The 25,322-nt window shown below is 38.2% G+C and overlaps 1 protein-coding gene across 3 annotated transcripts in view; it reads left to right on the top strand.

Moving 5' to 3' along the window:
* The first annotated feature begins 451 nt into the window (after positions 1-451).
* The window catches only part of SNX13 (sorting nexin 13), a 67,741-nt gene continuing 42,870 nt past the window's right edge, over positions 452-25,322 (top strand). For 2 of the 3 annotated variants that reach the window (XM_058831771.1, XM_058831769.1), the window contains exons 1-2: positions 468-688; positions 21,886-21,998. In XM_058831771.1, coding sequence (XP_058687754.1) covers positions 677-688; positions 21,886-21,998 — 125 coding nt within the window. In that variant the 5' untranslated portion in view covers positions 468-676. Of the gene's footprint in view, positions 689-21,885; positions 21,999-25,322 lie in introns of all 3 variants that reach the window. The other variant, XM_058831770.1, reaches the window with a different exon arrangement.

The following is a 25,322-nucleotide window of genomic DNA, read 5'->3' as shown; positions in this document are numbered from 1 at the left end:
GATCACCTCGCTACAGCCTCCTTTCAGGGACTTGTAGATAGCGATAAGGTCACCCCCGAGCCTCCTTTTCTCCAGGCTAAACTCCCCCAGCTCCCTCAGCCGCTCCTCCAAGGACTTGTGCTCCGGATAGGACATGCGCTCTTCCTTAGCATCCAGAGCAGGGAAAGGCGCGTAGCGCTGCATACGTCACTGCTGGATGAGAGATGCGCTGCTTGGTCAGAAATTTAACAAAATATTTCGATTAGCGTCCGCAGCACACCGGAGAGCTCAAAGACAGGTCACACCAAGGGAGATAGGGCAAAAAACGCGACCCGCAGTTTCGAGCTCCGTGCCCTGCGGCCGGAGCCTACCAAGAGCCGCCGCTGCCGCTGCCGGTGCCGCCGGGCGGGGCGGGGAGCGCAGCGCCGGCCCCGGCAGGGGCGGCCCCGCTGGGCGGGCGGGGCGCGGCGGCGGCGCACGTAGCCGTCCCAAGATGGCGGCCGCTCCGGACCGGGCTGCGAGGGCGGCGGCGGGGCCGGGGCCGGCGGGCGGGCGCTGAGCGGGGCGGCGGCGGGGGCTGGCGGCGCTCGCCTCGCCTCCCCGCGGGGTGCGGGGTAGCTTTCCGCGGGGCCGCCAGGCTTCATCATGCTGCGGGGCTAGAGCCGCCGAGGCGCCGCCGCAGCGCAGCGGGGTAATAATGTTAACAGAGGTAAGAGCGCTGCCGGCGAGGTGCGGGAGCGCGGGGAGCGGCTCGCTGTCCGCCCGAGCGGACAGCGCTCAGTGCCGCGGCTCAGCCCTCAGCCGGGGCCTCCGGGTTGTCTCGGTAGCTGGCAGTTTCCCCCTTGGCCGCGGAGGGCAGAGGCGCTGGCCGGCTCGCCCAGGGCAGCGCCGGGCTCCTCTTATCAGCCTCCCTCCTCTCCCGGCAGGGCGGGACGGGAGCGGGGCGCTCCGTCTCCGCGGCGGAGCCCGGTCCGACGAGCCCGCTCCGTGCTCAGCTGGGCCCGGTCTCTGTTCCGACGCGGTCCGCAGACGGCCGGGCTGCGCTGTCCGGCGAGGGCCCGTGGGGCCGCGCCCCCGCGGCGGGCCCGTGTCTGGAGGAGCGGAGCGCACCTGGTGAGGGGGAACCCGCCTGGGCCCTGGGCCGCTCCGGGAAGATGCCCCCGCCTGGGCCCGCACACCCGCTCCGGCTTCAGCCTCTGTGGCCTCCTTCTCCGCGGTGGCTTCGTAAAGGGAACGTGTTTGTTTTCTTTTTGGAGGGTTTAAGCCGAGCGGTTCGGCTGTGCTTGTAGGAGTTTGTGGCAGTAGATAATCCTGAGAAGTTGGTTCCCCCGGTTCACCTCTGCCTGGTGAAGGGTTTCTGTTCTGAAGCAGCCCGGCTATGAGGCAGGCGGCTACTTGAGGATCAGCGTGGGCTATAAAGGTCTGCTGTGTCCAAAGGCATTCTAAAAGGTGGACTCTAGCAGTGCTTTCCAGTTGCTGGAAATTAGACTTTACCCCGTATTTTGTTTTGTCTACAAAAAGCAATTGATTTTCTATTTTTAATGTGAGCAAGGTGTCCTGAGTGCAGGTACTTGTGCAACACAATGACTGTGTTACCCGTGTTTTATAATTTTATTTTATTTTTTTCATTTTATTTCATTTTATTTCATTTTATTTTTTCATTTTCATTTTATTCTACGATGGACGTTATTCATACTCAAGTGAGTTGTCTTAAGTCTTGCAGGCTAAAGGCTTGCTTTACAACACCTGAACGTTTCAGCTTTGGTTTCCTGAATGATATTAAACAGTATCTTCCACGTTTTAATTCACATCAGTTCAAAGTTTCAGGGCATTAAGAAAGCAGTTGTATCGAGCCATGAGCTCTCAGATTTCCCCAGGAGGGTAAAATTTGCAGAATGAGTTAAACCTGTAAAAATATATGACCTATTTTTGCGTTGAGAGTATTTGGTGGGTGGTCATAAGGATTAATAAGCTGCATTAAAGAGAGTTGGTGAGTGTTATGCCATAAGCATTAGCCATAGTAATTTAGATTATTTTAAGAGTAGCATAGAACGTTAGAATGTTCTATGGTCGGTGCCTCCTACTGGACTGTTTCAAGTCTACTGATACATTATTTCTTTGTACATGGAAATGGAGATTGGCTGTATGGTGAACTGACATTAGAAGCAAAAACTGCACTAGTTTTTGGTGCTGGATATTTGTGGCCTTGTCGAGTTTGCTACTGCCTAGAGTGCCAAAATCACTGCAAATATTTTTTTAGCCATTAAAAATTTAGGTCCATTTTTCCTACCATAGCTGCTAGTTGTATAACTTAAAAACACAGAAAATATTTTTTATTAAATATGTTTAAGAATGAAAGAAAGGCAGGTCGGGTTTTATGTGTATTGTTATCATGCAACACAGTGTTGAGTTTCTCAAGGTCGGTTTCGTACATCCTTTGACTGTATCCGTATATGCAGACCCCAGCAGATTTGTTTCAGTTTTGTGTGAACGCAGTTAGGATTAGGAGTTTGTAATCAGTAATTTCAGGGGAAGATCATGCTTCCTGTCAGGAAAAAATACTCTGTGTGGTTTTTTTTTGGCCCTTTCTGCCCATCTTATTTTAGTTGTATTAAAAACACATGCTGTTGGATGCCAAGTACATACATTTATTTACCTAGCTGGAAAATGCCATTTCCAAATTCTTCACCATAAAACATATTTCTGCAGTAATGTGGAATACATTCTGTCAAGATGTGTTTATAGTCCTGCTGTGATGATCATTTTCCTAGTCTGTGCCTTTTCACTTGCTCCCCTTTTCTTGTTCATCAGATGTCTCCTCTGCTTTCCAGGCTAGTGTGGGCTGTTCCCGTGTGACTTACTGCCTCAGCACTTTCTCATCTGGCAAGGTCATGATGGACACAAGTTGCAGTGGTCTTTCTCTTGTTTTTTTGGACAACTGGCTTTGTCATGCTCGCCTCTTGTGCGGTGGTAACTGCACTGCATGGACTATAGGGAAGCAGTTGGTGTTTTATAGCTTTGACTCTTGGTGGTAACTAGTGTCTTAAATTCTTATGGAACAAACATTCAGTAGGATTTTCACTCAATTTACAAGAAGTTTTAGATGTCTTTCAAATTAATGACCTGTGCTGTCTGCATTTGCAGCCTGTGTTATCTCTGAAGAAAGCACTTTATCTCAGCTGAAAAGTAGGTTCCTTTTTTTTTCTCCCGAGCTAATCATTAAACTGCTTGGAGATGCTTAGGGAGGACTTCAGAATTTACCAGCAGCTAAATTTTTGGCAACTTAATTCTCAATTTAGCAAGAGTAACTTGTTGCAGTATTAGTGGCAGTTGAGATTTTTTAAATTTGATGAAGTAGGAAAACTTTCTTTCTTATCCACAACTACAAATGAGCCATACTAAATGAGCTCTGATGTGCTGGCATTTCTTGTTATTGCAACTGGTCAAGATAATTCACTAACTACATGCAGTATTTCCTATCCATTAAACAATCTACATTTTATTTATAAGAGTGGTTTAAAAACTTTTTTTTTGTTGTTAAATTTTGGTAACTACTAGCCATTGAGAACTGTTTCTTAGCAAAACCAAGAAAATTAGCCTGATTTTTAAGAATAAAGGTTGACTCAGCAGCTTAACTTGCTCTAGAATAATAGTGAATTAGCCTTTCTGCAACAGTAGCACATTGTAAAGTATATAAGTACAGCTCTGAAAGATGCAGGACACAGTTAACTACTTGATGTACTGTAGCATTAACTTTTTCTGTTCCTTGACACAGTGGCAGATTGCTCTAGTGCTTTATGTGTCTGAACTATGTTCTCCTGGTAGAGTCATTTTCAAATGTGTGGATAATTACCAGGGTGCTGAAATAAATTAATTTCCTGTCCTTTTGTGAAACTTATGTGCTGGGGCTTTCTTTAGTGCCAGTGTTTTGCTAGATGAGATGTAGCTGGAGCATTAGTTGCAAGCCCATGGGAGGTAAAAAGCCTCTTTCTCCTTCAGTATTTTCTTTCAATGAGGTTTCCCCTACAGCTGGTCTGTGTTGTGTCCCTAATTGTTCCCATTACAGCTCTTTTAATAACTCCATAGTTTATGAAGTGTCAGTTGAAAGTATATGAGAAATGCTAAAATTAAGAAAACTCATCTTTTGCGAAGAACAGTTGTCGAATATTCCTAAGTACTTGTTTTTAAATATTTTGCTGGCTACTAGTAAAAGACAGTATCCAAACATTCAGGACTATTCTTAGAGTGCACAGTTGGGCCTAAGCTGCTGAGATTGAATGCAGAGTTCTGCAACAACTCTAAAATGTCAGTCTGAACCATTCCCCAAACAGCATGGAAGAAGAAAAGCATGAAGTTCCTTACTTCAGCAAAAATAGTAATAGCTAGTCTGGTTAGATAGCTGAAGGAGCTCCAAATGAAGATTTCCCGTCTGGTTGCGCTCTAGGGAATTATCTCTCTTTTAAATATGGTTGTCTCTTCTTCCCACCCTTACAAAGATGACAAAGCATGTTTTGTTTGGGCTAGCATTGGGAGAATTGCTATTATTATAAAAGAGAAGTCATTGATATTGTATCTAAGTTATTTGCAACAGTGAAAGAATTAATATTTAGAAGTCTCAATAGCAATTTTTGCCATTGCCTGGTTGTGAATACCAAGGCTGGAACAATAGCAAAATCAATTGCAGTTAGCACTTGTAGTTATGTTGAGTGAGAAACTTTGTGAAGTAGAAGGCATTGTAAGCTTGGGCCTGATGCTTGTTCTTATGCCCCCACCATGTAATGCCTGATTTCTGAATTAATAAAACAGAGCATTATTTCATGATGTAAACATATTGACAAATTTGGACAAGAGCACTTGTTTACATAATTTTTGTGGAATCACACCTCAAAATGATGACGGCATGATTGTGATTAACAAGTTTGAGGTGAAATGGGTGTTTATTTATACTGTGAGTAAGCATAGATGATAGGTATGCTCAGCCAGGGGGACTACTTTTATAACTGCCATTTGTTTTGGACAAGAGGTCAATTCCTAGACTGCCACAGTTTGGGACGACCTATTAAAGATTATTATTGCTCTGAAACAGGAGTAGCTGTAAAATCCTGAGAGAGTGGAGATGGATCTCTGAAGAAGTTGCAATGTTGATTGACTTTGTGTTCTGTGTGGAATGGGATGTGATCTCAGTGTTGCAATTAAAATACTGTGAGCCAAATTTATTGCTGAATTCTAGTGCTGACATTTTAAAAACATTTTATGAGTCCCACAGATTTTTAACTATTTTTTTTTCAAGTGGGATGTTATGAAAAATCAGGGATTTCCTAGGATGAAATTAGTTTATTTTGAAGCTGTTTTACCTGTGACACTGAAATCTTTTCAGTCCTGCTCTTTTGCCTATTTTCTCAGACAGTGAGCACAAGATTAATTTAATTTGAACCTCACCAGTTTGCCAGTCCACTAGTTGCTGGCAGGAGATGGAGATAAAATAATCTCTGTTGGTTTGAATCTCATTAAATCCCTTCATGCATCAGATGGCTTGTGTGATGTCCTTTCTTCACTTGGAAGGATTTTTTGATAATCAGAAATACTAAATTTCAAGAAATTTTTCTTTGTTTCACAGGTGAAAATAGCACTTTGTTCATGTGAGGGCTCATATATGCCTAATTAAAAGTTCACAGGTACCACTGATGTCTGAAGTGCTTAATTCAGTATCCCACTGTGACAGGGGTTCTGAGTAGGAGGATGAGCTTTGCATGCATTTTCTTTCTGAGAATGTTCATAAGTTTAGGAACATTCTATGAAGAGTATTAACTGCTTAAATGCAGTTGAGCTTTTGTTACAATGTTTTTTTAATCTTTCATGTCTGTCCCTTTGCTGTTCTTCCCTTAATCACATGCTTCTTGGAGGAAGGAGGTGATCCTGGTTCTATTTGAATCAAATATGTTTGTGTCAGAATGTTTTGATTTCAGAAATGTCACTATTGTAAAATCATGTATTCTTGTTCATCAGTATATTTTTGGAATTCTAGGGAATGACTACTCAGCACTTCTGCTGGAGCCTCTAAGGCAGTGCAGGTTAGGCTATCTCTATGATGTAAGGCAATGAACTTGAGCAGGAAGTTTGAATTGCTACATATCCTGTAGGGTTCACTGCATTTCCACGCTTCCAGTCAGTGCTGTTATACAAGGCCAAGTAGAAAATAATCTAGAATAGCAAAATTTTTGCAGCAGCTGTCCAGTTAGTTATGAAACAGTGCCTCAGACCTGGGATGATTTCTCATATAACTCTTAAGTGATACTAAAAGCAATAGGAAACAAATGTGTATGGTGTTCCGAGTCACCCCTTATTCAGGATTTGGCATTCCATACTGCATGAATGAGTTGAAAATCTGGTGATGTACATGCCTGGGGAAGCAAGTGTACAACCTGTGTTACTGTAGAAGGAGTGATTGCTTTGAAATCTTGCAGATTGTCAGAATGGTCCTGAAACTGTCTGACTTGGGGAGATCAGGGAGTCTTGCTTGTTGCCCTGCTGCTGTTCTAAGAGCTGATGCAGGCTGAGATATCACTGAGTCTTGAGTCTTTTCTCCTGTGTGAGGCCCACTTAAACCTTTGCATTCCATCTCTGTTATAATAAATCAAAACTTTGTTTAGGTTGGGTTTCCACAAAAGTTATGGTGTTTCATACTGTTGTATCAGCTTACTTTTCTGAAGCCTATGGAATGATTTTTTGTGATACCATGAAAATAATGGGATCAGTAAAATATATATATATTTGTTATTCATTGAGGGAACTCTTTGTGCTTGAAATTGCATCTGTATTTATCTGTATTTGTGTGATTTTTTTTTTTCCTAAAAATAAATGCAAGTGGTTTTGATTCCATTCCCCACGCTTCCCCTCCCAGTATATCTTGGTGTATTTGTTACTGAGAGATATCTTAATTTTTAATGAAGCCTATTGGAGATTGAGGTATCCAACCTCTTTTAACATACTTGGAAGAAAAATACTTTTTTTTTATAGTTCATATACTCAAACTAGTATTTTTGAACACAATGGTAGCAAATGGAAATTTCTTTAACTTTGTAAAGTAGAATCATATACTGTGGAAGTCTTAAATCTTGTGATTTAATGGCTGAATTAAAAATTTAATTTAATGGTACATATAATGAAATGGTAATTACTTTTTATGCTTGTTTATTTCTTCTATAAAATTAAAAAGTTCTTCTGGAGAACAAATTGGTTTATGTGAATATAATTTTTTTATTTTTTTGATAAGAAGTTATTTATTGGGCTAGGAGAATAAGGTTTTATTTAAAATTTCCACACTTACCAAAGTTTTTCTCTTCACAGTCAGCATTTTTTCTAAATTGAATTGTGTGCAGTAGGTGTGTTAAAAATAATTTAATCTTAAATAGTTTTTAATCCTTACTTTGTGTATATGAGCACATAATACTGTTACTTTGCTTTACAGTGCACAGTCCTACAACTGTGTACTTAATTTCTTCTTTTGTGCTTTGTGCTTGACTTGCATGTGTGCTTGAACTTGGAAATAAATTTTATATTTATTTCTTTATGTCGTTTTTAAGATCTGGGCTTTAAATGGTACCAGTCTTCTGTCTTTCAGTTGGCAGTTGCCCTACTGCAGCTTCCTAGAAATTGTTATGAAGATTATGCAGTAGTGATACCAACAGCAAACAATATGTCTATGAATGTTTCTAAGCTCTTCAATTACTTTATTGGTTATTTTCCTTTATTGAATTGTCCAATTAATGATGGTTGGCTGTTGCCAATCACTGTTTCTTTTAATTGTGCTTTATTTATTGTCATCTTTTTTGTTTGAAATATTTTTTCTATTTTAACAATCTCTGTATGATGCTTGTAGTCTTCTTATTTTTTCTCTCTAGATTTGCCTGTAACTTTTATTTCCTTTATTCTCTATTTTTTGATGCATTATGCCAAATGTTTTTTGTTTTCCAGTGATAAAAGTAGCGGCATTATTCCTGTGGAGAGTTGTGTACCTGGGTTGGTCTATTAATGCTTCCACCTTGCTGTCTGTGTGGTTCTTCTTTTGTTCGTTCTTTGTTTCTCTCCTGTATTGCCCTCTTCTTTATTATTTTCTTTATTTATTTTTCCTTTCCTGCTCCTGTCACTGGAATGGCCATATATTTTTCTTTAGGTGTCATCCATGCATAAAGGCATTTAAGACGCTAGGAATGCCATTTCATGTTTGACTTCACTGGATCTAGTCTGGCTGCTACTGAAGTGGTTTTCTCCCCGCCACCAGACACAAGCTGGTCTGACAGCTTCTTGTTTCAGGTCTAGCAGCTAAGTAGCAACTGCATGAAGAATTCTTTTGCCTTGGTGAACCAGTCTTGTGGAGGGATATGAGGGTGGGAACACAGGATAAGTTGCCAAATCAACAGCTGCATGGTTTGGTGCTAGGGAAGTGCATAGTGTTAGTCTGCATTTCCTTCTGTGTAGATCTAAAATGAGTCAGTATCCAAAATAATTCCTATACTTTTGAAAACAGGGAATGTCACTATTCCTTCTGTCACTTCTCAATGCATCTCTGCCTTTAAAAAAAATACAAGTAAGGTTTGGTAGTTCCAGTTAGATTTCTTTTTTTGTTCTTGGCCATGTGGCAATGATTGAAGTTTTTACATATCTTGTTTAAACTTGCCCTCGGAGCTGGATATTCAAATGACTCAATTAGTTTAATCTATAATTAGCTTCAGTCTATAATCTTGAAGTGGTAAAAGTTGATGCACCATTTCTGTGGTTTCCTTCCTCTCTGAATTCATTGAAATCTGTTGGAAATATTCCATGCCCTTATATGAGAATGAAGTATTCCACCAAGTTCAAAGAAGTGTCCCTTTATGTAAATGTTATTTGTAGGTATTCACACTTACTTTCCCTCTTCTGTGTCTTCATGGGAAGAGGTAGTATGTGAACCTGGGACATACCCAGGAACTAGCAGACATGCTGATTCTGGGCCCAGGTTTTGTATGAGGAAGGAGATGACTACTTGAGGCTAAAAGATTAATCTAGAATACTCAGCAGCCTCTTTGCTTCCATAGAGATGGACAGAGGTCATGGAGCAGAATCTTGGAAGAAGTTGTAGGAGCTTTACTTTACTTACACTTACCTGCAGTGCTGTCCACAGTGTTCTGTAGCAAACCATTCAGTGAAACTTGTAGAGTTTCTCAGGGTTGTGCAAGCAGCAGACAGCAGTTTTCTCAGTAATGGTGTTCAGGAAAAGGCAAAAGTGCAGAAAGGATTGTGAAAGAAATGCAAGAGCAAGCGAGCCTTCCCAAAAGGGATGGTGAGCCAAACATCTCTGGAAAGCAAGCACGTAAAGCACACAAGCAGTAAGGACTGTTGAAGGTATTGGAAAAGGGAGATATTAAATACTTGAAGGGGAAAGGTTTTATTTGTTTCTGTTACATTCCCATTACATTTGTCCCATTGGAAAAGGACAATAATATTTAAACAATTTCTCCCCCTCTTAAATAGGGGCTTTTTTGCTGATTAAAAGCTAAATCAGAGTGCTGATTTTCTGTGTTGGCACTGTCCATTCTGTGAAGAGTTAGGCATCAGCTGCTTATTAAAGAGATCACAATATATAAAAATTTTGCAGACTATTGAAAAACTTGTTGACCCTGAACCAATCTCTTTCTCTTTCTTTGCTTTGTGCAACAGGATGATATTCTGTCCAGAAAAACAGTTGAGAGGAACAGGAACTTTTTTTGCTTACTCTAGCTTTGTAAAGGTTTGTGTCACTTTGTATAACAGCTGTTTCCATGGTTATTTTGTCTTCATCCAGAAAGCATGCTTCATATGAAATTTGGCCCTGTAGGAGTTCAGATGTACTCTCAGAGACCACTGGGAATTTGTAGGGAAATAGTAGTTGTATCAGAGTTTGTATTTTGTAACTAGAGAAAACCTGTGGCACTCAGAGAACTGCATAAAAATTAAACTTTTGAAGAAAACATTGGAAAAACATCACGATCTCCAGAGGAAGGTGCTGGTATTCTGTCAGTGGTTTTAAGTTTCTTAAAAATGGGCTGTATTTGCAGCTTGGGATCCTACTTGTTATTTGTGTACTGACAACAAATTCTTTATGGTGCATACTCTGATCCTTGGAGTTCTATTTTTGATATCCATTCCATTTTCCAGTTTGTAAATTATGATGCTGATTAAAAAAGCACTACATAGTTTTAAGAACTGTTGTGGAACTATCAGTACATTTTTGGCAAGAAATCAGATCTAGTGAAGTGATCATTGCAAGCAGGACTCCAAACTGAAACTAGTTCATGCTGCTGGCACCGAGGTCTTGGAATTAAAAGAACAAAACATATCTGCCAAAATCAGTGAATACAGTGTTGGTAGCTGTTTCTTCAGAATTCAGTGTTTAGGCAGTAGATGCCCTTTATTATTTGGGTGGTAAGAGTGTAGAGACTATTACCCTTGTTTATTTTTGAAGACAAAGGTGAGCACCAGGGAGAGGAGGAAGGTGGTAGTACTTGAAAAATTGTGTTACTCCTCAGTCATATAAAAGGGGGTCAGAATGTTAATTGGGAGTACCAACAAGCATTCTAAGTCTACCTTTGGTGGCAAGTGTAGCCAGTGTGTGGCTTCATAATATGGATAGATTTTATTTTAGCACAAAATCCTTTGTGGTGGAATTGGATATTGTACATCGGCTTCCAGATAGATTTGTGTTGTAACAGGGAGACCAGAACTGGACACCTGTCTCCAGGGATGTCCACATGGACAGGATGGTTCACTTTGCTGTCTCTGCTGGTGACACCTCTGCTGATAGAGGGTATTATACCACCTTTGGTATTATTAGTAAGGACCACCTTTGCTACAACAGCATGCTGGTGACTCACGTTCACCTTACAGCTCACCTCTGGGTCCCTTTCTGCAGAGTTGCTTCACAGAGAGTGGGCCCCACACTTTGTTGTGGCCCAGGGTTAGTCCACCCCAGATGCAAACCTGTGCTTGTTTTTGTTGAACTTGATGAGGTTCCTGTCAACCCCTTTCTCCCACCGGTTGACACACCTCAAAACCCTGTGGTGTAATGAGCACTCACCCTGCTTTAGCATTCTGTGCACCCATTTACTGAGAGTTCAGTGTGTCACATCACCCACATTGCTCAGGCATCATCAGTCCTGTATTGATCGGTGAAGGTTCCCACCTAGTCACTGTCTGTATGCTGAACTCTATACCACTGATCATGTCTTTGCATCCAGTATTTTTCACTTACCTTTTCATCTACTCATCCAGCCCATACCTCACCAATTTAGTGACAAGGAAGCTGTGGGATATTGTGTGAAAGGCAAAGTGGTCATCACCTAAGGCCTCGCCCTTGTCCTCTGCATCATGGCCTCACTATAGAAAGCCACTGGGTTGGCCAGATGTGATTTGCACTTGGTAAATCTCTTTTCGTTGCTCACAAGCTTCTTAGGGTCTGAGGTGATGCTGATATACTGATATGCTGGTATATATTTTTCCTTCCTCCCTGGCCCGAAACTGCTTTCATGCTGATGGTCTTATGCTGTTAATACAGTAGACAAGAAGTCATTTGTAGTGGCTTTCTGTTAAGCTTTGGTTTTTTTTGGATTCCATGATAGCAGTTACAGCACTGTATTTAATCAAGGTGACATTTTATGTTACAGCTGAGAAACTCAGTGTGGTTTTCCTTTCCACTACATTATTGCTTACAGCTTTTTTCCTCCTTTCTAGTAAATTAAAAAAACAAACAAAAACCCTCCCAAACCCCCCCCCCCCCTTTTTTTAGGGGTTGTAAAAAGGATATGTATGTTTTAACCACATTATTTAATTTGCCAAAAAAATTCTACAAGGATAGATGGCATGATTGACTGCATTTAAAGACAACAGCCTTTATCACTAAGGATAATGAGAAAATAAATTTTTAGTCTGGTTGAGTATGTGTCAATTATGATAAATAATGTAAATTGGCTTCTTCCACTTGTATTCCTTCAGATTTGTAACCCAGCCTAATAAGGCAAATAGAGTCAATCTTTATATTTACTGCAGTCCTTGATAAAAATATTCTAAAGTTATGTTTTTAGTATAGTATTTTTAAAGTAACTATTTCATCTAGATGAGGAATGTTGCTTATTTGGGACCTATTAGATTGTGGTATGTACTATTCAAAGAATACTGCATCCAAAGCAGTTGCATCTTAACTTCAGTGGAATAATGCTGAAACTTTTTCTGCAAGTAGCAAAAAGCAACATAATATTACCAGTGGATTAAAGAACTATGCAAAACTCTTGGATGACGAATTTTATAGCCTGAGGAAGCCAGAGTACTAAAAGGTTGATCAGAAGTTAATGACTAAATCTTTCTGCAATAAACTTAAGTACAGGATTTTGTGGTTATATATAATATTTATGTATATGTGAAATTTGTATAAACACACAATACTTTTAACTCTCAGTAGATATCCTGCAGATATATATTTAAATATATGTTTATCAGCCTGTTTAGAAGAAACTACTGATTTTAAGGAATTTGCTTAAAAATAATTATTTGCTTATTGCTGCTTTCAACCAAGTCATCAAATGATAGAAACAAAAATCTTAGTATTTTTGTCAGTATAAAATTTGAAGGTGTTGTCTGCTGCTTACATGTGATGAGTTGTTTAGGAAAAAGCAAACCAATAAAGCTCAATGACTGCTGCTGCAGTGTGCAGTTCCAAAATATTCCAAATTGTATGTAATTTATCTTACCTTATACCTTCATATCTTTGACACTTCTGTATTTGCAAGGACTGTGCTCTTTCACTTAATTTCACTCTTTGTTGTGGGGTTGTTGTTTGAAGTTATCATGATTTTCCAAAGCAGATACTGTATCATTGTGCATCTTTTTTGTATTTATTCTTTTTTAAGCTGGTTCTGTCAAATCAAGATTGCACAAACTGTTTTGGACACAGCCACTGCTATGAAATTGTGTGGTATCTCCATAGAAAAATAAATGAATTTATTTTAAGAAAAGTAATCATTGTTTATCAGACAATAACCCATCTTTTTCCACTTTGTCCTCCCTGTAAAGATCATAGACAATAATGCATTGTCTTTGAACAGGAGGCTCTTTAAAAAATAGTGTTTATATTAATAAACTTTATATACATTTTTTTAGTAATGGTATAAGTTGGGCAAGTGTAATGGAGATTTAAGTTCCAGGAGTAGGCAGATGCTTATTGCTTGGCAGAAGGGATGCTGAGCTGAAATTACCACTACAATGGAAGAACAGCTTAGTATTAGAGATTTCTTCTCTACCTTCCAAAAGCATAGCTCTTAAGGTATGAAGAAATCTTTTTTAAAAAATGTACCATACAACTGTTTCTGTAGTATCCATGAACTCTGCTTGCATGTTTTTTATCAGAAATAACATGTATACAGATATATTTCCATACAGATAAATATTAGGAGCTGGAGTGGTAGAAATTGTTCTCAAAGCAAAGCTAATGATTCTTAAAGTTCATTTAGTGGAATCAGGTTTTTTTAGCACTGAAAAAAAGAAAAAAAATGGTGACAAGAACTTTTAGATAACTTTTTGCTGCAGGAAAGTAAAAACTTTAAGATGCTGCTTGAACAGTAGCCACAAATTACATACACAGTAACAGTTTCTTGACTAAGCACATTCATTATTTTGAGCCATATAGGAGAACAGACCTTTCTTTTCCATGTGCTAGAGATTCTGGAGGCTTCCCCCTCTTTCCCCTTTGTCACTGTTTTGCACCAGAAAAACCTGAAATAGATGTAATCTGTTTATCCAGGGGCTGAATGTAGAACAGTCTAGATTATCTCATTGGCTTGAATTCAAGGTAGAGGGATTACTTTATTCTCTCACTTTAGATCACCTTAGGCAATCCTGTCAAGCCTGGCCTTGTTTCAGTCATCTAAGATGATCCAAGATGCTTTTACCTTTTTGTCTTGCTTTCTGTCCAAATAAATAAATTAGCTTGGATACAAGTCAGTATGGATTGTTACAAAGGAAAAGGATCACTTCCTTGGACTTTATATTAAAGATGAGTTTGAGTATGTCACTCTTATATTCAAGGAAGTAGTAGAAAGTGGGGCTTGCATCTCTTATTTCCCATTGCTATCCAAGATGATCAAGTGATTATTTTAATTTTGTCCAAAATTCAGTATCCTTTTCATGGATGCTAACTATGAAGCAGGCAGCACAGTGCCTGTGGAATAGCAGGCCGCATAGCTTTCTCAGTCTTGCCTGAGAAAGTGACCTGGGAAATCATAAGGAGGAATTGAAATAATCCTCAGAGATAGAAAACAGCCTTGCCGGTGCTGTTTGTCAATTTCTTGTTTTCTTGCAGGAGAAAGTCGAGGGGTGGTGAACCCCACTGACCAATGATGGTGTCGAGGGGTGGTGAACCTCACTGACCAATGATGGTGTCGAGGGGTGGTGAACCTCACTGACCAATGATGGTGATGTGTTAGTTTACTAACCATTAAGAGTTTTACTTTTCTGTACTTTCACGTATCGGTCTATAAGAAAAGATCTGAGGTAATAAACCGGGAGAAATTCTCCTGTTGACTCCACAAGAGAGTCTGTGTCGTTCTTCTCGCCGTTCCCAACAGAGCGACATCCTTTAACTAGAACATGATTCAGAGTGGGTTTTAATGCAAGCATGTTATCAGAAACAATGTGCATCTGTGAAGGCAGCCCCTTTGTTTTTCACAGCAAGTACTTGGGCCACTCAAGAAAAAATTATATGGAATGAAACTTTCTGTCCCTTGCTGATAGTTCTGCTATATAGTAACGTAGCTGTTAGCAATGGAAATAAAGGTTAGTAAAATGAAGATCAGTTTAAAATTAAACGTTTCACTTCCTAATTTCATGTAATGATCAGCAATGGTGGCAAAGCCAGGTGTGAGAGAGGAAGAAAAATAGTCTTGACTCTTGACTCTGCTTACTTGAGAAGAAAGTTTGATGCTGAAAATATTTACCATTTCTTATAGAACTGTAAGTGTTAATCAGAAAATTAGTCTTTTCCTTGCAAAAAACCCAGTTGTTTCAAAAATATGGAACATAATTTTTTTTATTTTTCATTATATTGCAAGTTATATAATCATATTCTGATTATTGCAAACAGTAAAGTTTTAGTAAGGGAATTTGTTGTTCTCTGGATAAATATTAAAATCAATGTAATGCATATAATAACTTTAAATCTTTCTAGTTACATACTATAATGTTACATATTTTAAGAAAATGTTAGCATGTATTTTCATTTAAATGTTTTCACTTCTAAAAATGAGTTTCAGGAATAGTCAAAACTGCATTAATAGTGAATACAGATGAAAAATTGTCACCTATCCCTTAAAGCCTAATCTGTTAGACTGCCTTTGTATAGTGGTAGGGGGGAGTAGGGAGGAGAGTATAGGAAAATGATCCCAAAAGCTTTGTTGTTTCATGCAGTGTGAGGAACAGCAGGAAAACCCAAACTCAGTACAGTTAGACTTGGTTGTGTTTGCATTAATGCAACTGTTGAATAATTAAGCCATTTGACATACAGAGTGCGCATTAGCGGAAGGAGATGTGGTAGAGAGGAGACAGATGGACTCTTGCTTGCAACAGAGAGTTTCCAGCCTCTGTTACCGGGGGGGATCAGCAGGAATACTGCACATATCTAGAAAAAACATCACTGGCCAGACTTCTTAACTCTTAGCATTAATTAACATTACCTTATTTATTTAAAATATTTTTAGTGTGAATTTATATGCTTTAGTATTTTAAGCCTTCTCTGGGGAAAAAAAACCCATAAACCTAAAACAGTCTAAACTTAGAACAGTAAAAACAAAATAGACTGTGTAAATTCCTTTTACTTTTTTTTTTTAAATTCCAAGAGTTTCCTTGGGAGGACTGCAGTGAATTATCATGTAGATTCACCACAATTATTTTTCCATAGTGTGAAGTAGGGGTGGGGTTTAGGGTGTTTTTTTCCTTTGCCTTTTTGGACTAAGGAAGGAAAAGGGCAAAAGGATAAAAAGAAAGAGATTAAAAAGAGACCTTTAGTGTTGTTAGGAAATCATGATATGCAGAACTCAGAACCCTGTTGACATGTATTTCAGATGACCGCTTTAACTTGAGCAGATAGGAGAATGTAACAAGAAAGTTGTTAATGGTTTGTTTCACAATTGTTAAATATTTCTCTGAGTAGTGTAACATAATAATTTCATTGCACTGAAATTGGCACTCTGGTTATTACAGCTTTCCAATTTTACTTGTCATGCTAGTGAAGAGACGGTAATTTGAAACCTAAAATAATGTTTTTAATCACTTGACAAAAGTGACACTCACCTTAATTATAGAAAGGTTTATATGTGAACATGTTCCATTTGCACTCAAAATGGAAGTCAAATTAAAAGGCAGATGTGTGGAATTAACAAAATTAAACTTGACATCTACTGTAAATGCAGTCCCTGACAATTTTTTTAATGTGAACCCAGAGGAGGCATTAAAAAAAAAACCTAATAATTTAAACTACCCAAATGGCAAAAAAATAGTTTATCAGTGTCTTTTAGGAACAGGTCAGCTACTGTAACTTTTAAAATATTAATGTAAAAATATAATTCGGTAAGAGTAAAAGAATTGTGAGCAAAGAAACATGGGTTTGATTTTAAATGCTGCTGTTCTTTCAAAGCTCAGATTATTCTGTTGTGACCATTGAATTTGAAAAGAATCATAAATTTTAGTCTTTCAAGGTGGTATCAGTCTTTTTGATGTTACTGTTAGACTTGACTTAAATTGTCTTCTGCTGCAGCTTTAAGATTGAGAAGTAGATGATTGTAGAACCCTGCCTTCCTATATGGATGTTCCTCTTGTGCTGTGTCTCCAAACTTGAAACCACAATTGCTGTGAATGTGTGTGGGAATTGTGGAGATAAGCGCCTGGAACAGGAGCTTCTCGCTGGAGCAGGAGGGTGGTGGCACTAGAGTCGCATGAGTGGAAACTGTCCTCTGCTCGGTGGCAGAGGGGGGCTAGGAGGAACCTGGCATCTGCATTTGTGGAATAACGCTTGTTTTGCCCTAAACCAGACACACGTGTTACCTTACTGCCAGTTGCAAGCTAAAATTAACAGCGCTAGTTTAAATCCAAACAACAAACCTACATTACCTTGGTGAATCATTTTTAGAGAAAGATGTGTCAAGACTGAGGATTTTGCTCAAAAATGAGTGTGGGACAAAGGTCTGAAAGACTGTCAGATTCAGCAAATGGGAAATCTATTGAAGCTACTATTTAGTGAGACATAATTGTGTTTGTTTCTGGAATAAATAATTGCTGTGGACTGTGGATTTCTAGAAACTTCTGTATGAATGTTAAGTCACATAGGCTTAGCTCAGCACTACTAGCTGTAATGGCATGCAGCTTGTTGCATTCCGGGGCTGCAGGATCATGTCCAGGGAAGCTACAGTTACTGGTGGCCGACACGGGACTCCAAGAAGACAGGCTTCTGTTTGGTTAAGCTCAGGAAACCATTTATTCAATGCAGGAACAAACTCAGCTTAGATCCAGAGACAGAGAGCCCCGAGAAGAGGCAGGGTGGTGGGCTCTATGGGACAGAACCAGGGTGGAGTTTAAGATCGGGGTCCAGTAGGAACATAGCAAGGGAGAAACCCCAGGGCCTCAAACTCAATCAGAACACCCTGGGCTGCCACCCCACGAGCGTCTGGGGTGGGGCAATTCTTCCCGGGCTCTCAGGGTCCATCCCCCGAGGCAGAGGGACGGACTCCACTCTTCCCGAGCTTTAAAGCTATGCCTCTTACTTCAGCAGTGCTTATCTGAAACTAAATCTTTGCCTTTGTGAGGGCAGGGGCACCTCACACAGCTTAAACTATCAAAATTCTGCCTTGTTTAGGAAGCAGAAACCAAAGGGAAAAATAGCAAATATGCTTAAGAAAGCAAATTCTTTATGTACTACTTTTAATACTTGGCTGTATACTGTGGAAAAACCATTCAGTGTGAAAAATGTACAAAACCTAGTCAAAAATCCCCCAATAAGCAGGTGTCATTGAGGTGACAGTTTTGTTATCTGTAAAAGCTGAATCAAGCACATATGCGTATTCACCTTTGTGTGTCTTCCCACACTGTATGAGCCTCTGCAGTGTACTGTTGGGACTTACAGACACCCCTGTGTTTCAGCTGCAGTTTATTTTGCTGAATCAACTCCAACTGTGGAAAGAAAATTACTTTGAGTGACCACAATGCTACATTAACCCGTTACATATGTATTACCTTATAATATACTGCAGAAGTCTTTGTAAAATCATGGACTTGAAAGCTAAGAAGTGATGACAGTGGGACAACCATAGGGTATCTGCAGTGGTGGTGAGCAGAAGTGGCTAAAACTGATGAAGTGGAACAGCTGCTGCCATGAAATAAACATTCTTTATCCATGTGTATGTACACAGTGTATACCCGACAGGCACGGAGGCCTGTGTATCTCTTCAGGCTTTAGGTAACTGTCCCTAATTCCTTGAAAGTCAGTGAGCAGCACTATGCCAGGTCAGCTTGGAAGTTTGCCCTGCCAATGTAGGGCAGGTCAGCTTCTTATAAATGGTCTGGATAGCTGTGACTGAAAGACCAGCAATTACACCATTTCTTCAGAAGACTGGTTTGTTCTTTGTGTTAAGAGTTGTAAGCATTCACCCTGCAGCTAACTTTAGTAAGGCTAACACAGCTTCACTAAATCTGTAAGTCTTCTAAAAACCTAACATTATAAATGAAATTTGGAAATAAGCTGTAAGGTCTGAATTTAAATACCTGAACTGTTTTCATACTGACCAGCTGTATAGTCATATTTGTGTATGTTTGGACATTCTATTCAAAATCAGTTGGTTTTTATGTATAAAGAACTTAAGGTTTTAATTTTTTTCCTAGGTCTTTTACTGCTGAAGTCCCTTCAAGAAGTGTGGAGTTAGGGAAAGTTTTGTTTACAGTCAGCACAAAGGGTACCATCCTGATGATTTAATCCCTTTGAATGTCTCAAAATCTGTAAGGCTATAAACCACTTATTTAGAATATACAAGAATTGTATATTCTACCAATATCTGTTGTGCTTCCTGTAGTGTACCAAGTTGTACAATTTTTAAGAAATCCTATTAAAATACCAAATGAGATTTGAATCTCCGTACCCATATGCTAAATTGCAAAACTGGAGCATAGGACAAAAGGTCACTGTTTTATTTATTAGAGTTACAGAGCTTTCTTTGTTAATTATGCATTCATCCAACTCTGACTATACATCCATCTAGTTTAATTAAGTCATTTAGAGTGCTTATCCCATATTTAGAACTTAAACTTTTTTGAATGATGTGATTAAGCATAATGGGTTTTTGACATAAAAAGACCTTCATTAAATGCTATCTTCTGTGTGCATATCTTCCTTATCATGCTTGTAGTGCTCCGCAGAAGTTCTAAAATGTATTTCTGAGGGTATGAATATGCTGAATCTTCTTTTTGTATTGAAATGTAGATGTGCAATGAGATACCATGTTTTAGTTAATTGTTGCACTTGCCAGGATCTTTTTCTTCCTTTTTTTTCAACTGGTATGTCTCTCCCTCTGTGTTCCAAAGAGTTTATCATAGAATCTAGAATGGTTTGAGTTGGAAGGGACCTTAAACACCATTTACTTCATGGGCAGGGACACTTTTTGCTAGACTAGGTTGCTCAAAACCCCAGCCAACCTGGCCTTGAACACTGCCAGGGTTGGGGCGCCCACAGCTTCTCTGGGCAGCCTGTTCCAGTGCTTTACCACCCTCTCACCTTCTATCTAATCTAAACATAGTCTCTGAAGCCATTCCGCCTTGTTCTGTCACTACATGTCCTTGTGAATAGTTTCTCTCCATGTACTGGAAGGCCACAATTATCTACCGCATTTACTTATGAATCAGCAAAACAACAAAATCTTCTACTTGGCTGTGATTTTAGTATTGCCAATTCAGCATTTTCATTATGTGGATTTAGTGGTTTATATTATCTCTTAAAGCAATTCCTCAGTTTAAAGAGAATTTAATAACTTGCAATGCATTTTTTTTTTAATTGCGGCACTTCAGTTACACTTATCTACATACTTGTATGTTTAATTTTTCCCAGCCTCAAACACTAAGAACAAAGCCAGTACAACTTGTATCTCCTGCTAAGAAAGTTCAACCAGGAAGAAAATAGAATTTCATCTCAATGTTCCATTAAACTTTTAACTAGGAAGAATTAAATAATTCTGATTATTACATTTTAGATCTGTGAAACAGTCTCTCTTCAGAACTGTGATTTTGCTTTTTGATCATGCTGTCAAAAAATAATCAAAGCTGCTTTATATAGGAGTCTTAATTTATATTATTTTTCATTGTCTATAGGATTTTAAAAACTTTTATTGAAAAAGTTGATTTTTTTTTTTAATCCTGTGCCTAAGAGGAAGAGATGACATCCAAATAGTTCCTTGAGAGAAATGAGCTGTAGCTCCTTTGTATTAAAAGCTAAAAAAGGGCTCCCTGCAAATCTGGTGTTCAATCTCTATTTGTTTTCTAAATGTCAAACTGCAAGACAAGTTTATTTAAATACTTTCTTAGTGTCACTTTTTGACACAGTTGTCTGAGTTCCCATCAAGGTGTCATTTGATCACTGTTAAGAACGGCGTAAATTAGACAACAGCAACCAAGAAAAAAAGAAATTAAAAAAAAATTCAGAACCTTAGAGCCGGAACAGTTTGGGTGGCCTATAAATACTTGTCATCCTTGTATTTCACACTCTTGGGACTTGGCTGAAACATGCTTTCCATATTGAACTAGTGGCTAGATTGAATTAATTTATATAAGTTTTGTTGACTGCATTGCAGAATTGTGATCGTCTAAAAACTATTGGAGCTCAGATCAGTCAGGTTTTCCCTTGCCTTGCTTTTTTGGATTACCATGCATGTATGTACAGACACACTATATAGATAGTCTACACAGATAGAAGGATAGATCAAGTATGTATGTTTATACATGGGTATATATAAATGCAAACTCATACTTACATTGCAACCTGTATTGGCACAAGAACTGGAATCTTGCTGCTTTTTTCATACTTCTGGTAGCTGCCGGTGCAGGTGGAGTTTCACCTGCTGCATTTATGCCAGACATCAACCTTCAAAATCCCACCAGCCCCACATGTGCTCTTGTCACTGACTTCATCATGGGCTTTTTGAACAACCCTTGCCTCTCTGCCACTGTCCAAGTATCAGTTTCTGAATTTTCCCTCCCTTTTATTTATGTGAAAGACTAAAATTATACTTGTGCCATTTATTTGGTGCCCCTGTTGACCTGCCTGTGACTTTACTGGAGAAAGGGACACTTTTTTAGTCTTTCACCTCCTTTGATCTAGGGAAGAAACAACATTGCTTGGTTGTAGAAAAGAACATGTTTAGATGTGTAAAACAAGGCTGTATTGTCTCTTCCTATTCTATCATAAAGCCTGCTTTTTCCTAGGAGATGCTGGAGACCTTTTAACAGGGTGGGGATAAGGGAAGAGGTGAGGAGGAGGGATCTCAAGAAAAAAAAGTGCCCAGAAGGAGAATAGAAAAGAAAAAAGTGGCACCTTAAAGGTTGATAGGTTTATCTGAAGTGAGAGATGAGCAGTATTTGAAAGAAAAATGCTCTAATGTTGGCTAAACTGGATTACTGGCCCACAATATAATAGGGGACATATTTGATAGCAATGTACTCTTGAAAACAAAGGTAATTTTAAATTCATCAAGCAGAAATTATATCTGGTTAAAATGTATCAAACATTATAGAAACTACAAGTATTGCTCTGGAGACTTAAATTTGTATGAATGTAATATTAACTATTCCTTTTCTATATGTTCTTGTTTACAGACCAGTCTTTCCATATGGGGATGGGGAAGTCTTGGCCTTGTGCTTTTTCTAGTAACTTTTGGACCCTTCGCTATATTTTACTTTGCATTTTATATCCTCTGCTTTGTGGGTGGGTAAGTATATTACTTAGTGTTTAATTTGCCGTGAAAGTAAAATTTTAATGAGTGTATTAGCAAAGAGGTTGCTCTGAAAATCTGAAGTGGCTTTATATAATTAATATTTCCACATTTGAACACCTCTTTATGAGCAAATTTTTTGTGATTGAAATCTCAATTTAGCTATTTTTAGTGGATGTTAGAGGATAACTGCTCACATAAAACCAGTAGTAATTTCAGTTCATACTTTTTATTAGTGTCAGTTCTTTTCCCAGGTACTTCTAAGTACTTATATTTAATTTTCTATCCCAGTTTCATTTTCCTATCTAAGATTCTTGTTTCATGGGGGTAGATGTTGTCCTCTGTGTGTGGAAATAATGTTATGCTTTGAACAAGTAGATCAGTTCAGCAGCTATGGACTTTTCATGTTATCTACACAGGCAGGAAGGGAGCAAGCAGGGGCAGTTTAGCACCACTGCTACATTGTATATTATGATGTTTGCCTTGTAACCATTAAAACATTTTAATGGCAAGTTAGAATGTCTAATAATATCTAAAAATGGGATATTCTTTTTACCTCTTATTTGATACCATACAGAATGTATGTTTATTCCTCTATATCTCATCAAAATTGTAATAGAGTTTAGTAGCTAGAATTAGAGCTGCTACATTTGGGTTTCAACTATATTAGGCTTGGTATTTCAGCTCTGAGAAATCAGAATAGTCAGTCTGTTAGAAAAAGGATTTAGTTAAAGTAAAACTAACTTGAAGTAAATGCTTTTGTCTTGTTAAGCCATGATACAGGTATGGTTGGCATATTTTGCTATCTGTTTGTCCAGGGCAAAAGTCAGAGTTCATCCAAAGGACAAGAGTGCATCTGATTGCTGTTTTGTCTTACCACTTTCTTTGTACTTTCATTATGGGAAATAATATGGGATATAATAATTTCTTAAGACGTTATCCTTCATTCTTGCACCGTTTCAGTTGTTTGGCTTTTCAAAGCTATCAATCAAAGCAGGGTCTCAGAGCATGTCTGAAGTCAGCTACAGTTTGGTACTATTAAACTGCAAGTGGTGCCTGAGCTCATTCATTATCAAGTCAGCTCTCATATCTCTTTGCTGTGGTTATTGCGCTGCTTTGATACATTTTTGTAGCTAGTCAGTAAACATTGATCTTGTTAAGGATAAATTCATCTAGTGGCAGTGTATCTGTTAGAGCAGAGTGTTTACTTACATATATAGATGTGAAATCTCAGCCCTTGCAGTAGAATGTCATCACTTCATTACTTGAACATCTTGGCTATGGCTGTGATCTGGCCCTTTTTTACATTGTTAATCTTTTTCAGAGTGACACACTTACTTTAACATTCAGCACATAGAATCAGGAGTGCTAACTAGGCCAAATGGCTAAAGTATTCTTGCCTGCTTTTTTTTTTTTTTTTTTTAAATTAATTCCCTTGAAGTTTCACAAAATGCTTGGTCATGCTTCTGTTAGAAACAAATTGTTATGAAGTAACTTTTGCACTTATGATTAGCAATTATATGTCATAACATCATATATATATGTATATATATATATAAATTTAGAAAACAAAAATGTAGTTTTGGTTCATGATTATAGTGGTGTCCATAATATTTACTGTGCTCTTCTCTGGAGCAAGATAGCAATTTTGGACATGGATTTTTGAGGTTGAATTTTTTGTTGAAACTTGGAGTTCTTATTCAATTTGTCACACAGTTTTCTAGGTCTTTATATTTTGTTCAAAAAAAAGCCTGTGTCAAATGTTTCTGAGTTCCAGTAGCTGGAAGTCCAGCTTCTGTCCTATTTTGCAGTTTTAGCTAAAGAAAATGCTGAATCACAGCTGGTTGCATTGTTAGTATTGACCTAAGCATTTAAATAATATATCAGTGAGCTGTGCAGGAAGGCAATGGTAATGCCAAATCTATGTCAATGTAATCAATCTGTTTATCCTGTTTAACTCCTATTATGTGCTAATGTTTTTTTTTTATTTACACTCAAAACTATGATTGCACAGATGTCTTGTAGTAAATGTACTATTGTTTTTGGTGTACATGGAAGAATACTGAAACATGAATAAAAGTTCAAAATCACAATTTGTCTGTATTTAATTTTATTTTGTTTCAAGACTGATTTATAAAATGTTAGCCTTTTTTTCTATTTGGGATCTGGTAACTCAATCACTTAGGGAACTGAGCTCAAAAGCAGAAGGCTAAAGATAGATACTATTTACTTAACCTGTGTAGAATATTACAGGGTGGTATTCTTCTTTCTTCCTTTCCTTCAAGTACTGGTGTAGACCCCTTTACCTGAGCGCTGAGCCTGTCCGTTACTATCTGCCTTTCCTACTGAGAGTCTTTCTTGTCTTACTCTCTTTCCTTCCCTCTTTCAGCCCTAAGGAAGCGAAATAAAAATTATGTGAATTGTGGTTTTGCCAAATACAAAAATTTAAATTTCTTGGATCATCAATTGCTTTGCCATTTAAAAGAATTTGCTCTGTCATCAAATCTCATAATTATTGATACTCAGTCACATCCATATGTATGTGACTGTCTGGCTCCATTAATGATTGTAACTGCTGACCAAATCAGGAATGGTTCTGTAGCTGCTTTTTGACTTTCACAAAACATTCAGCTGAGGCTGTTACTTTTCATACTTGAAGGGAAAGTAATAAATCTGTGGATTTCTATCTGTTACCTTTGTTCTGTTTTTAATCTGCTCTTGAAAAAGCTGGCCAACAGAATAGAATTTAAAATTCTTTGGAAAAATTTTAAAAAATGAAGCGAAATACAATCTTTTCCTGCTCTATTCATTTAGAAAAGACTAAAATGATTTCTCATTCATGTATTGAAAATCCTCTTGATGAATTAAATAAGCATTTACACTAGAAGATTGAGGTTAGATAACAGATGCCCTGAATGGTCAGACTATGTATCCTTCTTTAATGCTTATAAGATTTTACATTAGAGAATAAAATGTGTTAAGTTTCTGATAGAGAAGAAGAAGCTCCTAGCATTTCTAGCATAAAACTGGAAATACTTCAAGGTATCTAAGAAGATTAGCATTTTTTTTAAGCCATATTGGTAGTATTAGTATTTTTGAATGAGTCATTAACTTTAAAAGTATCAAAATATTTGTGATAAAACTGAGGTACAGTCTAAGGTGGTTATTTCCAAGGCTTCAGTCCTTTTGAATGAAAGAAGATAAGCTGATGGATGTTTGAAGTTAAAGTTGATTTTAGGATGAACTCGAGTATACTGTTTTCTTTAAAAGACAACTGAGGTTTCTAATAGAAAAGTCATAGATAATCAAGAGGAAATCGAA

This window comes from Poecile atricapillus, chromosome 2 (genome assembly GCF_030490865.1).
Source record: "Poecile atricapillus isolate bPoeAtr1 chromosome 2, bPoeAtr1.hap1, whole genome shotgun sequence".
Classification (NCBI taxonomy): domain Eukaryota; kingdom Metazoa; phylum Chordata; class Aves; order Passeriformes; family Paridae; genus Poecile; species Poecile atricapillus.
This window is presented reverse-complemented; position numbering and strand designations above follow the sequence as displayed.